Source organism: Salvelinus alpinus, chromosome 10 (genome assembly GCF_045679555.1).
Source record: "Salvelinus alpinus chromosome 10, SLU_Salpinus.1, whole genome shotgun sequence".
NCBI classification, from domain to species: domain Eukaryota; kingdom Metazoa; phylum Chordata; class Actinopteri; order Salmoniformes; family Salmonidae; genus Salvelinus; species Salvelinus alpinus.
This window is the reverse complement of record NC_092095.1, coordinates 21,621,615-21,640,348: the sequence shown is the minus strand read 5'-3', so window position 1 is coordinate 21,640,348 and position 18,734 is coordinate 21,621,615. Positions and strand designations below refer to the sequence as shown.

Here is an 18,734-nt window from a genome sequence, read left to right as displayed (position 1 = left end):
GCTTTATATAGTATGCCATGGCCACTTGACTCACTGTCTGTAGGAGTGATCCATTTTTGTGAATGTGGTGTACCTAATAAACTGTCTGGTGAATGTATGTTATATGCATAACATATTATGTTTGTCAGAGTGATAGTTGTTTGAGTAGGACACAAACTATTCTCTCTTGGGTTCAGATATAGTACCCTATGCTCCCCTGTTTGTATTGAGGCTTGTGTGTGACCCTGCGGTAATTGCAACGGCTGACTGGCAGACAAGGGAATCGTTTTGGAAGTAGACGTCTGGCATGTGCAGATATCTATGGTTTCAATACATGGCATTTCCTGTCAACTTAGGGGTAACTAGCATACTAGCTAGCAAGGAGCTAACATGGCTGCGCGACTGTTCATGATAGCTAGCTAACCTCAAAGTAAACAAAACAGAACCATAAGAAAAGTATAGGTTACATGAGAGAACAATGCATAGCTAGCAGCAACGGGTGCGTTCATGCTAATGTGTCGCGAGTTTATAAGCTAACATGGACCTTGGATCAATGCTGTACAACAATTTGAAAGATGTATCATGGAGCACGACGTCTTTACCCTTAGATCGACTTGTCAGTGTTTATAGACTGCCGCAAATTGTCAAGTTGGACAGTGGTAAGGCTATTTTTGGAGCAATTTCATGTTTTTAGGAGGGGCTAACCAGGTGATTTGCTGCATAAAATGCCAGTTAACTAGCCTCCAACCTAGCTAAGTTGACTGGCTTGTTAATTAGCTAGCTAGCCTAGTTGCATAGCCATACCGTCTCTGTAACGTTACTCTGTCAACGTTGACATCAGCTAGCTAAGTTACTGTAGTCAAGAAAGTTGTAAAAGCTTAGCTAGCCTTTAACTAATTAAAGTTTCCAAAATACAATAAATGTATAAAAGCTTGTAGCTAGCTATCTATATTCACTCCTTGCTATCTTGCTAAGTCTTTATTGTTATCAAGCTTAAACACAACAAGTTAGAAAGTTGGAATGCATTGCAGGAGCCTTTTCTGTAATGACATAGCTAGCTACCCTCCTTAGCTAGCTACCTACCTTACTTCGTACAATGCATGCATACAGAAAAAAAGAACGTTTCAGTCACTGTAAAATGCAGTCCACCAAGAGTGGGAGAGCAATATTTTTTTAATTATTTTTAGCTAGCTACATAGGTATCAAGGTACACTGCATGATCAAAGGTATGTGGACACCTGCTCGTCGAAAATCTCATTCCAAAATCATGGGAATTTATTAAAGAGTTTTCTATAACAGCCTCCACTCTTCTGGGAAGGCTTTCCACTAGATGTTGGGACATTGCTCCAGGGACTTGCTTCCATTCAGCCATAGGCCTGGCTCACAGTTGGCGTTCCAATTCATCCCAAAGGTGTCAATGGGGTTGAGGTCAGGGCTCTGTGCTAGTAAGTTCTTCCACACCGATCTCAACAAACCATTTCTGTATGGACCTCGCTTTGTGCATTAGGGCATTGTCATGCTGTAGCATTAAGATTTCCATTCACTGGAACTAAGGGGCCTAGCCCGAACCATGAAAAACAGCCCCAGACCATTATTCCTCCTGCACCAAACTTTACAGTTGGCGCTATGCATTGGGGCAGGTAGCGTTCAGCTGGCATCCCTCAAACCCAGATTCGTCTTTCGGACTGCCAGATGGTGAAGCGTGATTCATCACTCCAGAGAATGCGTTTCTACTGCTCCAGAGTCCAATGGCGGTGAGCTTTACATCACTCCAGCTGACGCTTGGCATTGCGCATGGTGATTTTAGGCTTGTGTGTAGCTGCTCGGCCATGGAAACCCATTTCATGAAGCTCCCGACAAACAGTTCTTGTGCAAAGGCGGTTTGGAACTCGGTAGTGAGTATTGCAACCGAGGACAGATTAATTTTACGCACTCGGCGGTCCCTTTCTGTGAGCTTGTGGCCTACAACTTCGCGGCTGAGCCTTTGTTGCCCCATAGACGTTTCCACTGCACAATACCAGCACTTACAGTTGACTGGGGCAGCTCTAGCAGAGCATACATTTTATGAACTCACTTGTTGGAAAGGTGTCGTCCTTTGACTTGGTTTCTCAAATGACTGCCTCACCTGGTTCACCAACTACTTCTCAGAAAGAGTTCAGTGTGTCAAATCGGAGGGCCTGTTGTCCGGACCTCTGGCAGTCTCTCGGCCGACTCTTTTCTCTGTACATATCAATGATGTCGCTCTTACTGCTGGTGATTCTCTGATCCACCTCTATGCAGACGACACCATTCTGTATACATCTGGCCCTTCTTTGGACACTGTTAACAAACCTCCAAACGAGCTTCAATGCCATACAACACTTCTTCCGTGGCATCAAACTGCTCTTAAACGCTAAAACTCTTAAACTAAATGCATGCTCTCCAACCGATCGCTGCCCGCCCGACTAGCATCACTACTCTGGACGGTTCTGACTTAGAATATGTGGACAATTACAAATACCTAAGTGTCTGGTTAGACTGTAAACTCTCCTTCCAGACTCACATTAAGCATCTCCAATCCAAAAGTTAATCTAGAATCAGCTTCCTATTTCGCATCAAAGCCTCCTTCACTCATGCTGCCAAACATACTCTCGTAAAACTGACTATCTACCGATCCTTGACTTTGGCAATGTAATTTACTAAATAGCCCCCAACACTCTTCTCAGCAAATTGGATGCAGTCTATCACAGTGTCAATCGTTTTGTCACCAAAGCCCCATATACTACCCACCACTGCGACCTGTATCCTCTCATTGTCTGGCCCTCGCTAGATATTCGTCGCCAAACCCACTAGCTCCAGGTCATCTATAAGTCTTTGCTAGGTAAAGCCCCGCCATATCTCAGCTCACTGGTCACCATAGCAGCATGTGCTCCAGCAGGTAATTTTCACTGGTCATCCCCAAAGCCAACACCTCCTTTGGCCGCCTTTCCTTCTAGTTCTCTGCTGCCAATGACTGGAACGAATTGCAAAAATCACTGAAGCTGGAGACTCATATCTCCCTCACTAACTTTAAGCATCAGCTGTCAGAGCAGCTTACCGATCACTGCACCTGTACACAGCCAATCTGTAAATAGCCCACCCAACTACCTCATCCCCATATTGTTATTTTTTTGTTGCTCTTTTGCACCCCAGTATTTCTACTTGCACATGTATCACTCCAGTGTTAATGCTAAATTGTAATTATTTTGCCACTATGGCCTATTTATTGCCTTACCTCCCTAATATTATTACATTTGCACACATGGTATATCGTTTTTTCTATTGTGTTATTGACTGTACGCCTGTTTATCCCATGTGTAACTCTGTTGTTTTATCTTGGCCAGGTCGCAGTTGTAAATTATAACTTGTTCTCAACTGGCCTACCTGGTTCAATAAAGGTGAAATAAAAATAAAATGACGGTGCTATATTGAAAGTCACTGAGCTCTTCAGTATGGCCAATCTACTGCCAATGTTTGTCTATGGAGATTGCATGTCTGTGTGCGCGATTTTATACGGATGTGGCTGAAATAGCAGGATCCACTAATTTGAAGGGGTGTCCACATACTTTTGTATATACAGTGTACGTAGTTAGTTTTTACAAGGTCTACATAAAAATAATAGTGATATGCAAATCATGTCAAATATAATATTCATGGTGGACTGATAACTAAAGTTCTACATTTCAATGATTGTGATATTACTGTAGTCAAACATTTTGTAAAAAATTATTTAAAAAATGATTGAAGTGATATCATTTGAATCAGTGTCTCTCTTCTCCAGGTGAGTTGGTGGACGGCTTACGAGACCATGACTACCTCTTGATTCATTCCTGTCGGCAATGGACAACAATCACTGCACACAGTCTGGAGGAGGGCCATTATGTCATTGGGCCCAAAATAGAGATCCCAGTGCATTATGAAGGTTAGTCAAATCGCTGTTCCATTATGAAATCTACTCTGTCAGAGGTTCACATGGCAATGTTTATTCAGATGTATGTGAATGCCTTACAGAGTTATATTAATCAGTACGCTACTACCCACTCAACCTAACATCGACTATGACTCTCCTTTGCCACAATCTAGCATATCATTTAACCAACCTATTTTATATCACACAAATAATCCATTATGAACTTTCTAGAGGCTATTCATTTTGGAGTAATACTCACTTTATGTGGACTGATTACAGACAGATCTTTTCTTATAGTTTATTTTCTTGTTAACAAGCCTTACAATGAGGTTCTAAAGCCATTTCAGTTAATCAAGAAAAAGACATCTGTACAATCAGTGCTTATAAATCCTGTGCTAGTATAAAATTTGCAACATGCAAACATGCGCATAGTACTGTTTGCTCAGGGAAATAGGTTTAGAACAGGCACAGGCCTGTTTCACTGATCTTAAAAGCCTCTCAGGCTCAAATCAATGATTACACAGATGGGTCCATTTTATGTCAATGACTCGCTGCTGCGCCTGCGCCAATCCAACTCTTCTGGCTGATGAATACTCACACACTGACATATGATCAATGCTCTCGCCTCACTTACAGCATAGGGGAAGTGTACTTAGTCAGTGCACCAAACTGTAAAACTGATTCACGGAAACCCTGTACGTAACACTGGAACAGTGGGGTTGCAATGAAAACTTGGCCTGGTGCAGACTCAGACTTCTGATGGGAACCAGGGGTATTCGGATAGTAATGTTCAGTGAGAGATTTCCGAAAATGTTTATTTTCAAGCACAGACTAAACTAAAACAAGGGCCTATCCTTTCCAGGAACAGAAACAAGGTTACATGCAAGCAAGTTCTCCCATCTTATTCTTTCCACCCCCCCCTGTAGGTCAGTTTAAGCTGCTGGAGCAGGACAGAGATGTCAAGGAGCCGGTGCAGTACTTCAACAGCGTGGAGGAGGTGGCCAAAGCATTTCCCGAACGGGTTTATGTCATGGAGGAAATTACGTTCAATGTGAAGGTCAGTTGCTATTGGTTGATAGTTAATCAAAAGATGATTAGTGTTATAAAGTGACTTGCAAATTATGTATGTTTCCCGAATTCTACAGATGTGACATTGTCATAGTATGAGTTCAATTGGAGTGTTTTTAAGGGGTTAGAGATGTGATTTTTAGGCAATGAGACTACAATCTAACACAATCTTCTTGTCTCACAGATGGCTTCAGGCGAATGCAACGAGGACACGGAGGTATACAACATCACACTAAGCACTGGTGATGAGCTCACCCTCATGGGCCAGGCAGAGATCCTCTACGCCAAGGCGTCCAAGGAGAAGTCGCGCTTCAACACAATCTTCAAGAAGATCAGCAAACTCAACTCCATCAGCAAGATGGCAAACCGTGGCAAGATGCCCTGCCTCATCTGCATGAACCACCGGACCAACGAGAGTGTCAGCCTGCCCTTCCAGTGTAAGGGCCGCTTCAGCACCTGCAGCCCGCTAGAGCTCCAGATGCAGGAGGGCGAGCACACCATCCGTGACATCGTGGAGAAGACCCGTCTGCCCGTCAACGTCACTGTGCCTGGCAGCCCGCCGCGCAACCAGCACGACCTGCACCTGATCCGCGAGGGCCACCGCTACAAGTTTGTCAACATCCAGACCAAAACGGTGGTGGTGGGCTGCGTGCTGCGCAGTAACAAGATCCTCCCTGTCCACTTCCCGCTCCACATGGCCTCCATGCCCAAGTTCATCATCCCTGAAGGGCTGCTGCAAAGTGAGCTGTGGCTGGACACCATGGTGCACCGCTGGTTCACCTTCTGCCAGGAGCAGTTTGACATTGACGACTATTCCCGTGCTGTGCGCGATGTCAGGACCGACTGGAACGACGTCGACGGGAAGAGCCCCAAGAAGAGCAGTGGGAGCGGTAGTAGCAGCAGCAATGGCTGCCCCTCCCACATGCACGTGCCCAGCTCTCTCACGTACGCCCGCGACGAGCTTACCCAGTCATTCCACCGACTGTCTGTGTGCGTCTACGGCAACAACCTGCACAGCAACAGCGAGGTCAACCTGCAGGGCTTCATGACGCTGTGTGGGGACTGGGCGCTCCTGCCGCCCGAGGGCGTGCCGGTTGACTCAGTCGACACAGAGTACCTCTTACCTGAGCTGCTGGAGAACATGAGCCAGTCCGTCCTTAAGTCGGATGTGCCCTACGAGGAGCTGTGGCTGGACCACTTGAGATCAAGTCGGGGAGGAGGGCACAGTGTTGGCGGCGAGGACCCGAGAAGCACCAGCAACACCATCGGCACCTCCATGGCGGTCCTATCGTACCCCGTCTCCTCCAGTCATGTGGGCCCAATGATCAGCTCTGAAATTTGTCTACCTCCGCCCCCAGTCCCTCCAAAGTCCGAAGCTGTGAGTACACATGAATTCCATCACCATGGCTACATTTACCAACTAATATGAAATTATTAATATTATTATTATTACCAAGCAAATTGAGGAAAATATTTTAAATTACTGATATAATTTGCTTATGATCATCAGATATAGTGTTTGAGACATTACATTGTAACAACAATTTAATATTATTTCTGGTGTAAACAGCCTCTCACAGATAAAAACAAGAAAATGATGAACGCTGTAATCATTTGTAAAGTTAGTTGATTTTCCTTCACCTTCTTCTCCAGGTGAAGGAAGAATGTCGTCTATTGAACGCCCCTCCCATTCCCCCCCGAAGTTCCAAGCAGATGATGTCCACCCCAACGATGTCCACCACAACGCCGGCTGGAGCTAAGGCGCGGCAGACGGAAACGCGCTCTCCAAGCCCTACTCTCTCCTACTACGCCTCAGGCCTACACAGCATGTAAGGACTGGGGGGCAAATCGCAATATGTAGCCTCATCCTTTGCACACACCTCCCATTGAGTTTAATGCATGATATACACTAAGGTTCCATGTCTCACATACGCCGCTTAAGGATTTGGCCCTGCACAGTCTATAGTTTTTATTCTGGTCCTATATTATACATTGAAATGTCAATAAATAGTACTTATGTACACACTTCCTTACATATTGCTGACTAGTCAATAGCTTTTGTTTCCCTCCCAATGGTCTGGAGTGTTGGGCTTTGTAACATTATTTCAGAATACTTTAGTAGTGTTTAATCTCAACTTGTACCTAGTTCTTTTCACTAACTTTGGTATTTTTCTTTTGCTGCCAGCAGTGGAGGAGGAGAGACTGAAGTGACCGAGGCGGAGGAGCAGAACCACGTGTGTTACCCCTGTAACTGGGTCAAGACCAACGAGGACAGCCCTAGAACGCCTCACGTGAGCCCACCGTTCGACGGCGTCCCTTCTAGACTATCGTGGCCCAACGACTTCTGTGGAGGGGCTTCTCAAGGCATGGAGGAGTTCCTGCCCATCCACTGTCAAAGTTACTACAGCTATCCCCGAAAAAGACCCCTGGGCACGCCTAAGTCGCCATGCACTTCCAGCCTTTTTGACTTTGACGGAAGAGAGCAGAGCAGTAACGCTGTCCCCTTCAAAGCCTCGTACACTAATCAGTTTTGCACCAAGTCGTCGAGCTACACCCTGGAAATGTACAGAGATAATACTATTGAAGAATGTAACACTAAACAAAGCCTGTCGTGCCCCATCTTGCCACCGAGGACGCCCAAATCAAACGAGACAAGTAAAGGTACAGATGCAGTCAAAGGTACGGAGCAGGACACTCTAAAGTGCCTGGTCAGCCAACAACACGATCAGGTCACGGCGACAGACATATTCTCTATTTCCTATCCGCCCCTCCCCCCACCGTCACTATCCTCCCTCTCTGCACCAGCCCCCGGAGGACCTTGGCAACCACCCACCAACCTATCTGGACTCTCCATCGAAGAGTTGTCCAAATCGTTACGGTTCATTGGCCTCTCCGACGACATTGTGTCTTTGTTCGTCACGGAGAAAATCGATGGAAATCTTCTCCTGCAGCTCACGGAAGAGATTCTGTCGGAGGACTTCAAGTTAAGCAAACTCCAAGTGAAGAAACTTATGCAGTTTATTAACGGTTGGAGGCCTAAAATATAACCTAACCCTTTAACAAAAGTACTAGTCTAGGAAGAAAAAAAACCATGCAATGTGCTGTGAATGCCGACGTAAACTTTTGCCTTCAGTTTTGTACTCTGGGGGTTGTTTCATAGCATGAGTTGGCCAGACGATTTTCCACAACATTCTGAAACAACTCTGCACATTATAGTTCTTCGAGAAAGATAACACTTGAATTGGGCATGGTATATAACTGACTATATAATCGCTCTCAATAACCCATAGTCCACTTTAAGCTTTCTTGTGGAACCAGAAAACCAAGAGTAATCTCAGTGTATCTGGAAGTTGGCTGCTTAACTTGTTGATCCAGCTCTCCGAAGTCCAACCCTGGTAACCATTACAGTTGTCTAACTATGTCACAGGGATGTGTTGTGTATTAACTCTTGTCATGTTCTATTATGTTTGATTTCCTCTTTGTCCTCTTTAGGGACATTTTCTCTCAACTCTGTTACTACCTGCTTTAACCCAAAGCCCTTCCACAGAAGTAATTGGAGGTTATTCATGAAAGTTTGCGATAGCAGGCACAGCTGCTAAATTCAAGCGATGGCATTTAAACTCATTTATAACAGTGTGCACTTCTTGTTGCCTTATTATAATACTGACTTAATATGCAAGTAACAACAACCAATACAATGTAACTTCAGATTCTGCATAATGTAAGATGCACTTGTCAAAAAAAAAAAAAGACTTTGCTAGGTCAAATGGACTGTACAATTGACTCATGACATTGTGAAAAACCACAAGGTTTTTAAGCAACGTAGACTTTACATGTAATGGCTAAAGAAGGGGAAGCTTTGGGGATCAAGAAGGAACTATGTACCATTACAGAAGGAACATGTATTTGACTAAATGAAATGGAGAACTTGTTATATAGACTGCAAGGATATGTTACATTGGTGAAAATATTTAATTACTGAAATAGCCATTGATTAATTTGATATAAACTGAACTAACAATATTTTCCCTTTTTATTGTGCACATTCACAAATACAGACTTTCTCAAACTTGAGACAGACCAGACTAATCTGCCTTAATTTAACCCACCACAGAACTTTAACTAAACTACATTTAGCTGGGGGCCGTTCAAGAGGGTGCTGCATTATGGAACGTTCAGATGGATAGATATATATGTATGTATTCTATAGCACAGATGATTGCCATGTATTGAAAAGAGAATCATGTTGGCTCTATTCATTACATTTATATCTGCAATATTCAGAATGTTTCACCTCACTGAATACACCTCAGGTGTAATTTTTCCTTTGTTTTTGTGTCATGAAATAGTGTAATGTTATGTAAGTGATAAAAGGGTGGTAAGTAATTGTAACTGTAAAATGACCAGTAGGACAGGACTAAACTGTAAAATGCTCATCGACAAACTGGTGTCATGGAAAAACTGACATTAATGTTCATGAACAACCCCTATTATATTTTGACTTAACTTTCTATGGTTGTGTATGATCAATAAAAATGGACACATTGTCTTGTCTTTTGGCTGAGTTACAATGACGACAACCTTTACGCCTTTCGCACAAATGCACATGGAAGGACTGCTGTTTAGTGATAAGGCTGCGTAGTAATGAAGGGCCATGTAGTGCATCCCAAACAAATTGAAAAGCCTGTTAAACAATATAGAAGTGTAATTTGAGTGTGTGTTTGGATTCATTAACTTACATTTTTCAAGCGTAACAAATTACTGACAAGAGACTAAGGGAATAAGGTGGTCCCGTGTGGCTCAGTAGGGTAGAGCATGGCGCCTTTAGCGTGTGGGTTTGATTCCCACGGGGACCAGTACAAAGAAGAGAAAGAAAGTCTGAAAATCTATGCACTCAAGTCTCTGAGCGTCTGCTAAATGACAAACAAAATAAGGCTTCATGTTCCAACTTCATAATCTGTAAGAAACAACATTGGCACTATAACATGAGCAACAGTCATTGACCCTGTGAATACTATAGGAATGCATGCTTTGTTTCTCCCTTGAAGAAATCTGTGATCCAGAACAATTTCTTGTACCTTTAATGTTTTGTTGGGTCAGTGATTACTTCAAGGAAGGAAGAGCGTGTTTTTGAAGTATTAGAACACAGTTAAGTTTTGTCTCGGAGGAGCATCTTATTAGTAGGTGTGTGTGTGTGTTTGTTTCAGATCATGGGTTCCCAGCCCACCTAGAATGTTGGGGTCCATGGCCTGGTCCAGCAGACAGTCCACCTGGCTCTATACCGACAGGCCCTAGGGCCCCGGCCCACTCAGAACGTTGGTGTCCTTGGCCTGGTCCAGCAGACAGTCCACCTGGCTCTATACCGACAGGCCCTAGGGCCCCGGCCCACTCAGAACGTTGGTGTCCTTGGCCTGGTCCAGCAGACAGTCCACCTGGCTCTTTACCGACAGGCCCTAGGGCCCCAGCCCACCCAAAACATTGGGGTCCATGGCCTGGTCCAGCAGACAATCCACTTGGCTCTTTACCGACAGGCCCTAGGGCCCCAGCCCACCCAGAACGTTGGGGTCCATGGCCTGGTCCAGCAGACAGTCCACCTGGCTCTATACCGACAGGCCCTAGGGCCCCGGCCCACCCAGAACGTTGGGGTCAATGGCCTGGTCCAGCAGACAGTCCACCTGGCTCTATACCGACAGGCCCTAGGGCCCCAGCCCACCCAGAACGTTGGGGTCAATGGCCTGGTCCAGCAGACAGTCCACCTGGCTCTATACCGACAGGCCCTAGGGCCCCAGCCCACCCAGAACGTTGGGGTCAATGGCCTGGTCCAGCAGACAGTCCACCTGGCTCTATACCGACAGGCCCTAGGGCCCCGGCCCACCCAGAACGTTGGGGTCCATGGCCTGGTCCAGCAGACAGTCCACTAAGGGCTCTATTCAATCTGTATGGCTGAAGGGATACAGATTTCGCGATAGAAATGTAAAGGTAATTTCCGATTGAGCCGACATGAGCAGCGTTTTCCGTGAACGCAGTCTCCACTAACGCCTTTAAATTTCAATCGCGCTGTAATGCAGGACTTCAGCGATACAGATTGAATAGAGTCCTAAAAGTCCGGTTCAGCCATCCTGCCATAGAAATGTTTAAGGCTGGAACTCAAACAAACGGAGATAAATGACTTGTGCACTGCGATTAACTGATAGGTGATTTCTGCTTTAGCTGACATCCGTGGAGTTCACGGCAAATTGATCTCAGCAAATGTCTGGAAATCTGCCTTTAAAAGGAAATTGTTGTGCACAGGTCGTTAATCTGCATTAGATTGAATCCTGGTCAAAGTGTTTTAATTTTCATTACTCTAATTCTGCCCATGCAAAGCTGACAGTCTGCACTTTAACCTCAGTCATTGTATCATTTCAAATCCAAAGTGCTGGAGTACAGAGCCAAAACAACAACAAAAAAATGTGTCACTGTCCCAATCCTTTTGTTCTTCTAATACACTATGGGGTGATAGGCATACAGTAGTTAATGAGTAACATCTACTCCAGGACCAGCAAACTTTAAAACATTGAAGCAATGTGACTTGTTGGATAGTAGTCCTGGTGTTGTATTTATTTAGTATTCTTTTTTAAAATTAATCAGCTGGATTTGATCAACATTCTTCTCAATGCATGACCTTGTTGTAAAGCTTCACTGTCTTAGCATAGTCTACAACTATTTTATTTTATTATCATACCTTATGCAATACTGGTTAGTTATAGCCAACCCACAATATAGCAGAGATAGCAAAAATGCAAGTGTTACAAATGCAGATATCAGTATTTCAGGAACATTCCACGATACTACCAGTGGAAAAAAATGTCAAAGGCTCCAACTCGCAAGATGGAGGTAAAGGGTGCTCTTGTCTGGGTAGGAGCCTAGCGGTTAAGAGGTTTGGCCAGTAACTGAAAAGTTGCTGGTTTGAATCCCAGAGCTGACTAGGTGAAATCTGTCGATGTGCCCTTGTTCTTTTCACTAGCCAAAAGGTCCTCAAAAATTGCATACTACGTCACATATGTGTGGATTTGTGCACCAGGTCATTGCCCTCTCTCGCTCTGCTGTGTCCACTGAGCCGTTGGGCCCACCCTGCAACCTCATTGGATAACGCTGGGCAGGCCTCCTGCTAAAGGTCAGTCAAATGTGAGGGGCTGAAGCACATTGGCTAGAACTGGAATTGCTAGGGGGCTGGCCCATGTAGGGGGAAATTGAGGTAAAACAGTAATGCTGTTCATAGATTATGCATGTATGAACTACACATCCACATCCATCCCAAAGTGGGAGGTTTAAAAATGTGTTTCTTAGTCACCAAAGTACCGGAGTCTTCAATAAAATCAATAACACAAAAACTACCCCACCAGCGCAGAGGGCTCCGGCCCTGGAGCTGGGTTGGACGCCGTGCCTGGACGGCACCAGCGCAGAGGAAGGCTCTGTCCTTGGAGTGGGACTGGACGCCGTGCCTGGACTGGGCACCGGCACAGAGGAAGGCTCCGGCCCTGGAGCTGGGTTGGACGCCGTGCCTGGACTGGGCATCGGCGCAGAGGAAGGCTCCGGCCATGGAGCTGGGCTGGCCGCTGTGCCTGGACTGGGCACCGGTGCAGAGGAAGGCTCCGGCTTTGGAGCGGGACTGGACGCCGTGCCTGGACTGGGCACCGGCACAGAGGAAGGCTCTGTCCTTGGAGCTGGGCTGGCCGCTGTGCCTGGACTGGGCACCGGTGCAGAGGAAGGCTCCGGCTTTGGAGCGGGACTGGACGCCGTGCCTGGACTGGGCACCGGCACAGAGGAAGGCTCCGGCCCTGGAGCTGGGTTGGACGCCGTGCCTGGACTGGGCACCGGCGCAGAGGAAGGCTCCGGCCATTGCGCCGGGCTGAACGCTGTGCCTGGACTGGGCACCGGCGTAGAGGGCTCCGGCCCTGGAGCTGGGTTGGACGCCGTGCCTGGACTGGGCATCGGCGCAGAGGAAGGCTCCGGCTTTGGAGCGGGACTGGACACCGCGCTTGGACTGAGCACCGGCGCAGAGGAAGGCTCCGGCCTTGGAGCTGGACTGGACACCGTGCCTGGACTGGGCACCGGCGCAGAGGAAGGCTCCGGCCTTGGAGCTGGACTGGACACCGTGCCTGGACTGGGCACCGGTGCAGAGGAAGGCTCCTGCCCTGAAACAGAACTGGACACCGTGCCTGAACTGGGCACTGGCGCAGAGGAAGGGCTCCTACCCTGGAGGCCTGGTGCGTGGAGCCGGCACAGGTGGCACCGGACTGGTGACACGCACTTCAGGGCGAGTGCGGGGAGCTGGCACAGGACGTAACAGACTGAGAAGGCGCACTGGAGGCCTGGTGCGTAGAGCCGGCACAGGTGGCACCGGACTGGTGACACGCACTTCAGGGCTAGTGCGGGGAGCTGGCACAGGACGTACCGGACTGGGGAGGCGCACTGGAGGCCAGGTGCATGGCGCCGGCACAGGTGGCACCGGAATGGTGACACGCACTTCAGGAAGGATGCAGAGAGCTGGCACAGGACTCACCAGACTGCTGACAGGCTCCTCAGGTCGGATGCCATGCAGAACACACCTACATAACATTTCTCTCATCTCTCCCAACTTCTCCATCGCCTCCTTGACGGTCTCTGGCTCTTCAGGGTGAGTACGGGGAGCTGGCACAGATGGCACTGGACTGATGACCCGCTCTTCCACTCTCCGCTGCTCCGCCGACGACCCCTCGTGCCCCCCCCCCAAAAAAAATCTTGGTGTTTCTGTGGCCGCGGTCCCCGGCGTCGTCGCTGTCCTTCCACCTTCCTTGGTGTCTCCTTCCAAGGAAGGGTCTCACAACCTCCCATAATTTCTTCCCAGGTCCAAAACTCCTTTACCTCCGTCACACGCTGCTTGGTCCTTGCTTGGTGGGATATTCTGTCACGATCGTCGTAATGAGCGGACCAAGGCGCAGCGTGATTGAAGTTCCACATCTTTATTACGGTGAAACTTTAAACAAAAACAATAAACCAACAACGAAACGTGAAAGTAGTGGTGCACATTTCACAATCATTCCATCCGTATTTTCCAAAGCATCAAAATTAAAGCAATTATGAACGCATAGTGGTGACTAGGTCAAAATGTCCATAGAGAACCAAGGGCTCTCTATGGTCAGGGCGTCAATGCTAACCCTGTAGAATCAGCAACGATGCCGGTCCCATGCATGTGTTTATTTTCGAACGCTTCCACAAGGAATTATTATGTTGTCTTAACCTGTATATTTTAGACCTAGAATGGTGGGGGACAAATAGGAGCCAACCTGTGGTTAGGTGTGAGGGTGAGGTGTGACCATTGACTCAATGCAGGGTGAGGCTATAGGTCTAGGCTGAGGGTGTCCTAAAATGAGCACCATACCAACCAGTTATCCTGAATCCACATGATGATGTTGTACATCCTTCCTGCAGGCTGGAGAGGGATGGGAGTTGAGTAACCCATCTTCTTTTGAGAACAACAAAGATGTCTGTAACGCTTCAAGAGAAAACAAATCAATCAACCACTTGTTGTTACATTTACGTTTACTCACTATTACTTCAAAAATATAAAAGGTCATTCCATATTTCACAAAAAACACAGCATTTATAGTTCAACCCAAAAGTATGAATTTGACTAAAATCCTAGATCACTGTGATTCAAGTCAATCTAGTGTGTACCAGCCTGACGTTGCTGGCTATAGCCTCAGATGTAGCTGGCCTTAGAATAAAACAAAGCTGAGAAAACACGCTAATGTAGGGTCTTAATCACTATTACCCACTTATAGCCTAGTTAATGCAACCAGTGGGGTAAAGTACTTAAGTAAAAATACTTTAAAGCACTACCTAAGTCGTTTTTTGGGGGTACCTGTACTTTACTTTACTATTTATATTTTTGACTACTTTTACTTTTACTTTTACTTCATTACATTCCTTAAAAATATTGTACTTTTTACTCCATACATTTTCCTTGACACCCAAAAGTACTCGTTACATTTTGAATGCTTAGCAGGACAGGAAAATAGTCCAATTCACACACTTATCAACCGAACATCCCTGGTCATCCCTACTGCCTCTGATCTGGCAGACTCACTAAACACATGCTTAGTTTGTAAATTAAGTCTGAATGTTGGAGTGTGCCCCTGGCTTATCATAAATTTTAAAAACAAGAAAATGATTTATAATTTTACTTTTGATACTTAAGTATATTTAAAACCAAATACTTTTAGACTTTTACTCAAGTAGAATTTTACTGGGTAACTGACTTTTACTTGAGTCATTTTCTATTAAGGTATTTTTATATTTACTCAAGTATGACAGTTGGGTACTTTTTCCGACACTGAATGCAACCAAATGAATGGAAAAATTAAGCAGAATTTAGGATAGATGAAATGCGCATGCGTACCTTGATTAGGACACAAAAAATGATGTAAAAACAGGTGCCCACAGTTTGTGCCTCTTGATCAGAGCCAGGGTTTATTCATTAGGGAATCTCAGTCTGCTACAGTCCCCTACAGCTTTAGCAAGCCAAGAGGCAAGGTGCAAATCTATACTTGCTATGCAGTTTGGGTCTGACAACAACAGAACCTGCAGAGAACCTTACCCAGCTCGTCCTCGCTGTTCATTAGCATGCATTCTTGCCCCAAGTCCCCAATAATGTCATGACATCTTAGAGCTGCATCTCTTGTCACCATGAGAAAGCTGCATTTAGTTTCAGAAGAAGACCTTGAATCCCTCCATCAAGCTTAACTTTGTTGTCAGAGGACATGTTTACACATCTTTGATAGCTATCTTTGCTATCCTCAACTTGGAATGCATCAACAACATCCATACCAATGATTTATATATACAGTTGAAGTCGGAAGGTTACATACACTTAGGTTGGAGTCATTAAAACCCGTTTCTCAACCACTCCACAAATTTCTTGTTAACAAACTATAGTTTTGGCAAGTTGGTTAGGACATCATTTGTAATTTTTCTTATAATTCTTATAATTCACTGTATCACAATTCCAGTGGGTCAGAAGTTTACATACACTAAGTTGACTGTGCCATTAAACAGCTTGGAAATTTCCTGAAAATTATGTCATGGCCTTAGAAGCTTCTGATAGGCTAATTGACATAATTTGAGTCAATTGGAGGTGTACCTGTGGATGTACACTGCTCAAAAAAATAAAGGGAACACTAAAATAACACATCCTAGATCTGAATGAATTAAATATTCTTATTAAATACTTTTTTCTTTACATAGTTGAATGTGCTGACAACAAAATCACACAATCAAATTTATCAACCCATGGAGGTCTGGATTTGGAGTCACACTCAAAATTAAAGTGGAAAACCACACTACAGGCTGATCCAACTTTGATGTAATGTCCTTAAAACAAGTCAAAATGAGGCTCAGTAGTGTGTGTGGCCTCCACGTGCCTGTATGACCTCCCTACAACGCCTGGGCATGCTCCTGATGAGGTGGCGGATGGTCTCCTGAGGGATCTCCTCCCAGACCTGGACTAAAGCATCCGCCAACTCCTGGACAGTCTGTGGTGCAACGTGGCGTTGGTGGATGGAACGAGACATGATGTCCCAGATGTGCTCAATTGGATTCAGGTCTGGGGAACGGGCGGGCCAGTCCATAGCATCAATGCCTTCCTCTTGCAGGAACTGCTGACACACTCCAGCCACATGAGGTCTAGCATTGTCTTGCATTAGGAGGAACCCAGGGCCAACCGCACCAGCATATGGTCTCACAAGGGGTCTGAGGATCTCATCTCGGTACCTAATGGCAGTCAGGCTACCTCTGGCGAGCACATGGAGGGCTGTGCGGCCCCCCAAAGAAATGCCACCCCACACCATGACTGACCCACCGCCAAACCGGTCATGCTGGAGGATGTTGCAGGCAGCAGAACGTTCTCCACGGCGTCTCCAGACTCTGTCACGTCTGTCACGTGCTCAGTGTGAACCTGCTTTCATCTGTGAAGAGCACAGGGCGCCAGTGGCGAATTTGCCAATCTTGGTGTTCTCTGGCAAATGCCAAACGTCCTGCACGGTGTTGGGCTGTAAGCATAACCCCCACCTGTGGACGTCGGGCCCTCATACCACCCTCATGGAGTCTGTTTCTGACCGTTTGAGCAGACACATGCACATTTGTGGCCTGCTGGAGGTCATTTTGCAGGGCTCTGGCAGTGCTCCTCCTGCTCCTCCTTGCACAAAGGCGGAGGTAGCGGTCCTGCTGCTGGGTTGTTGCCCTCCTACGGCCTCCTCCACGTCTCCTGATGTACTGGCCTGTCTCCTGGTAGCGCCTCCATGCTCTGGACACTACGCTGACAGACACAGCAAACCTTCTTGCCACAGCTCGCATTGATGTGCCATCCTGGATAAGCTGCACTACCTGAGCTACTTGTGTGGGTTGTAGACTCCGTCTCATGCTACCACTAGAGTGAAAGCACCGCCAGCATTCAAAAGTGACCAAAACATCAGCCAGGAAGCATAGGAACTGAGAAGTGGTCTGTGGTCACCACCTGCAGAACCACTCCTTTATTGGGGTTGTCTTGTTAATTGCCTATAATTTCCACCTGTTGTCTATTCCATTTGCACAACAGCATGTGAAATTTATTGTCAATCAGTGTTGCTTCCTAAGTGGACAGTTTGATTTCACAGAAGTGTGATTGACTTGGAGTTACATTGTGTTGTTTAAGTGTTCCCTTTATTTTTTTGAGCAGTGTATTTCAAGGCCTACCTTCTAGCTCAGTGCCTCTTCACTTGACATCATGGAAAAATCTAAAGAAATCAGCAAAAACCTCATGAAAAAAATTGTAGACCTCCACAAGTCTGGTTCATCATTGGGCGCAATTTCCAAACACCTGAAGGTACCACGTTCATCTGTACAAACAATAGTACGCAAGTATAAACACCATGGGACCACGCAGCCGTCATACCGCTCAGGAAGGAGATGCGTTCTGTCTCCTAGAGATGAACGTACTTTGGTGCGAAAAGTGCAAATCAATCCCAGAACAACAGCAAAGGACCTTGTGAAGATGCTAGAGGAAACAGGTACAAAAGTATCTATATCCACAGTAAAACTAGTCCTATATCGACATAACCTGAGAGGCCGCTCAGCAAGGAAGAAACCACTGCTCCAAAACCACCATAAAAAAGCCAGACTACGGTTTGCAACTGCACATGGGGACAAAGCTCGTACTTTTTGGAGAAATGTCCTCTGGTCTGATGAAACAAAAATAGAACTGTTTGGCCATATTGACCATCGTTATGTTTGGAGGAAAAAGGGGGAGGCTTGCAAGCCGAAGAACACCATCCCAACCGTGAAGCATGGGGGTGGCAGCATCATGTTGTGGGGGTGCTTTGCTGCAGGAGGGACTGGTGCACTTCACAAAATAGATGGCATCATGAAGCAGGAAAATGATGTGGATATATTGAAGCAACTTCTCAAGACATCAGTCAGGAAGTTAAAGCTTGGTCGCAAATGGGTCTTCCAAATGGGCAATGACCCCAAGCATACTCCCAAAGTTGTGGCAAAATGGCTTAAGGACAACAAAGTCAAGGTATTGGAGTGGCCATCACAAAGCCCTGACCTCATCAATAGAAAATTTGTGGGCAGAACTGAAAAAGTGTGTGCGAGCAAGGAGGCCTACAAACTTGACTCAGTTACACCAGCTCTGTCAGGAGGAATGGGACAAAATTCACCCAACTTATTGTGGGAAGCTTGTGGAAGGCTACCCAAAATG

At 46.1% G+C, this 18,734-nt stretch overlaps 1 protein-coding gene across 2 annotated transcripts; it reads left to right on the top strand.

The window, feature by feature from the left end:
• Window positions 1-323: 323 nt before the first annotated feature.
• LOC139531701 (GRB2-associated and regulator of MAPK protein 1-like) lies at window positions 324-9,046 on the top strand. 2 transcript variants are annotated; one of them, XM_071328401.1, is made up of 6 exons: window positions 324-638; window positions 3,779-3,919; window positions 4,834-4,964; window positions 5,160-6,353; window positions 6,629-6,804; window positions 7,164-9,046. In XM_071328401.1, exons 1-6 carry the CDS (start codon window positions 518-520, stop codon window positions 8,020-8,022), a joined length of 2,622 nt encoding a protein of 873 aa, XP_071184502.1. In that variant the 5' UTR covers window positions 324-517; the 3' UTR covers window positions 8,023-9,046. The 2 variants fall into 2 exon arrangements, with proteins under 2 accessions (XP_071184502.1, XP_071184501.1); XM_071328400.1 differs by having other exon boundaries at window positions 385-638; window positions 7,161-9,046.
• The last annotated feature ends 9,688 nt before the right edge of the window (window positions 9,047-18,734 follow it).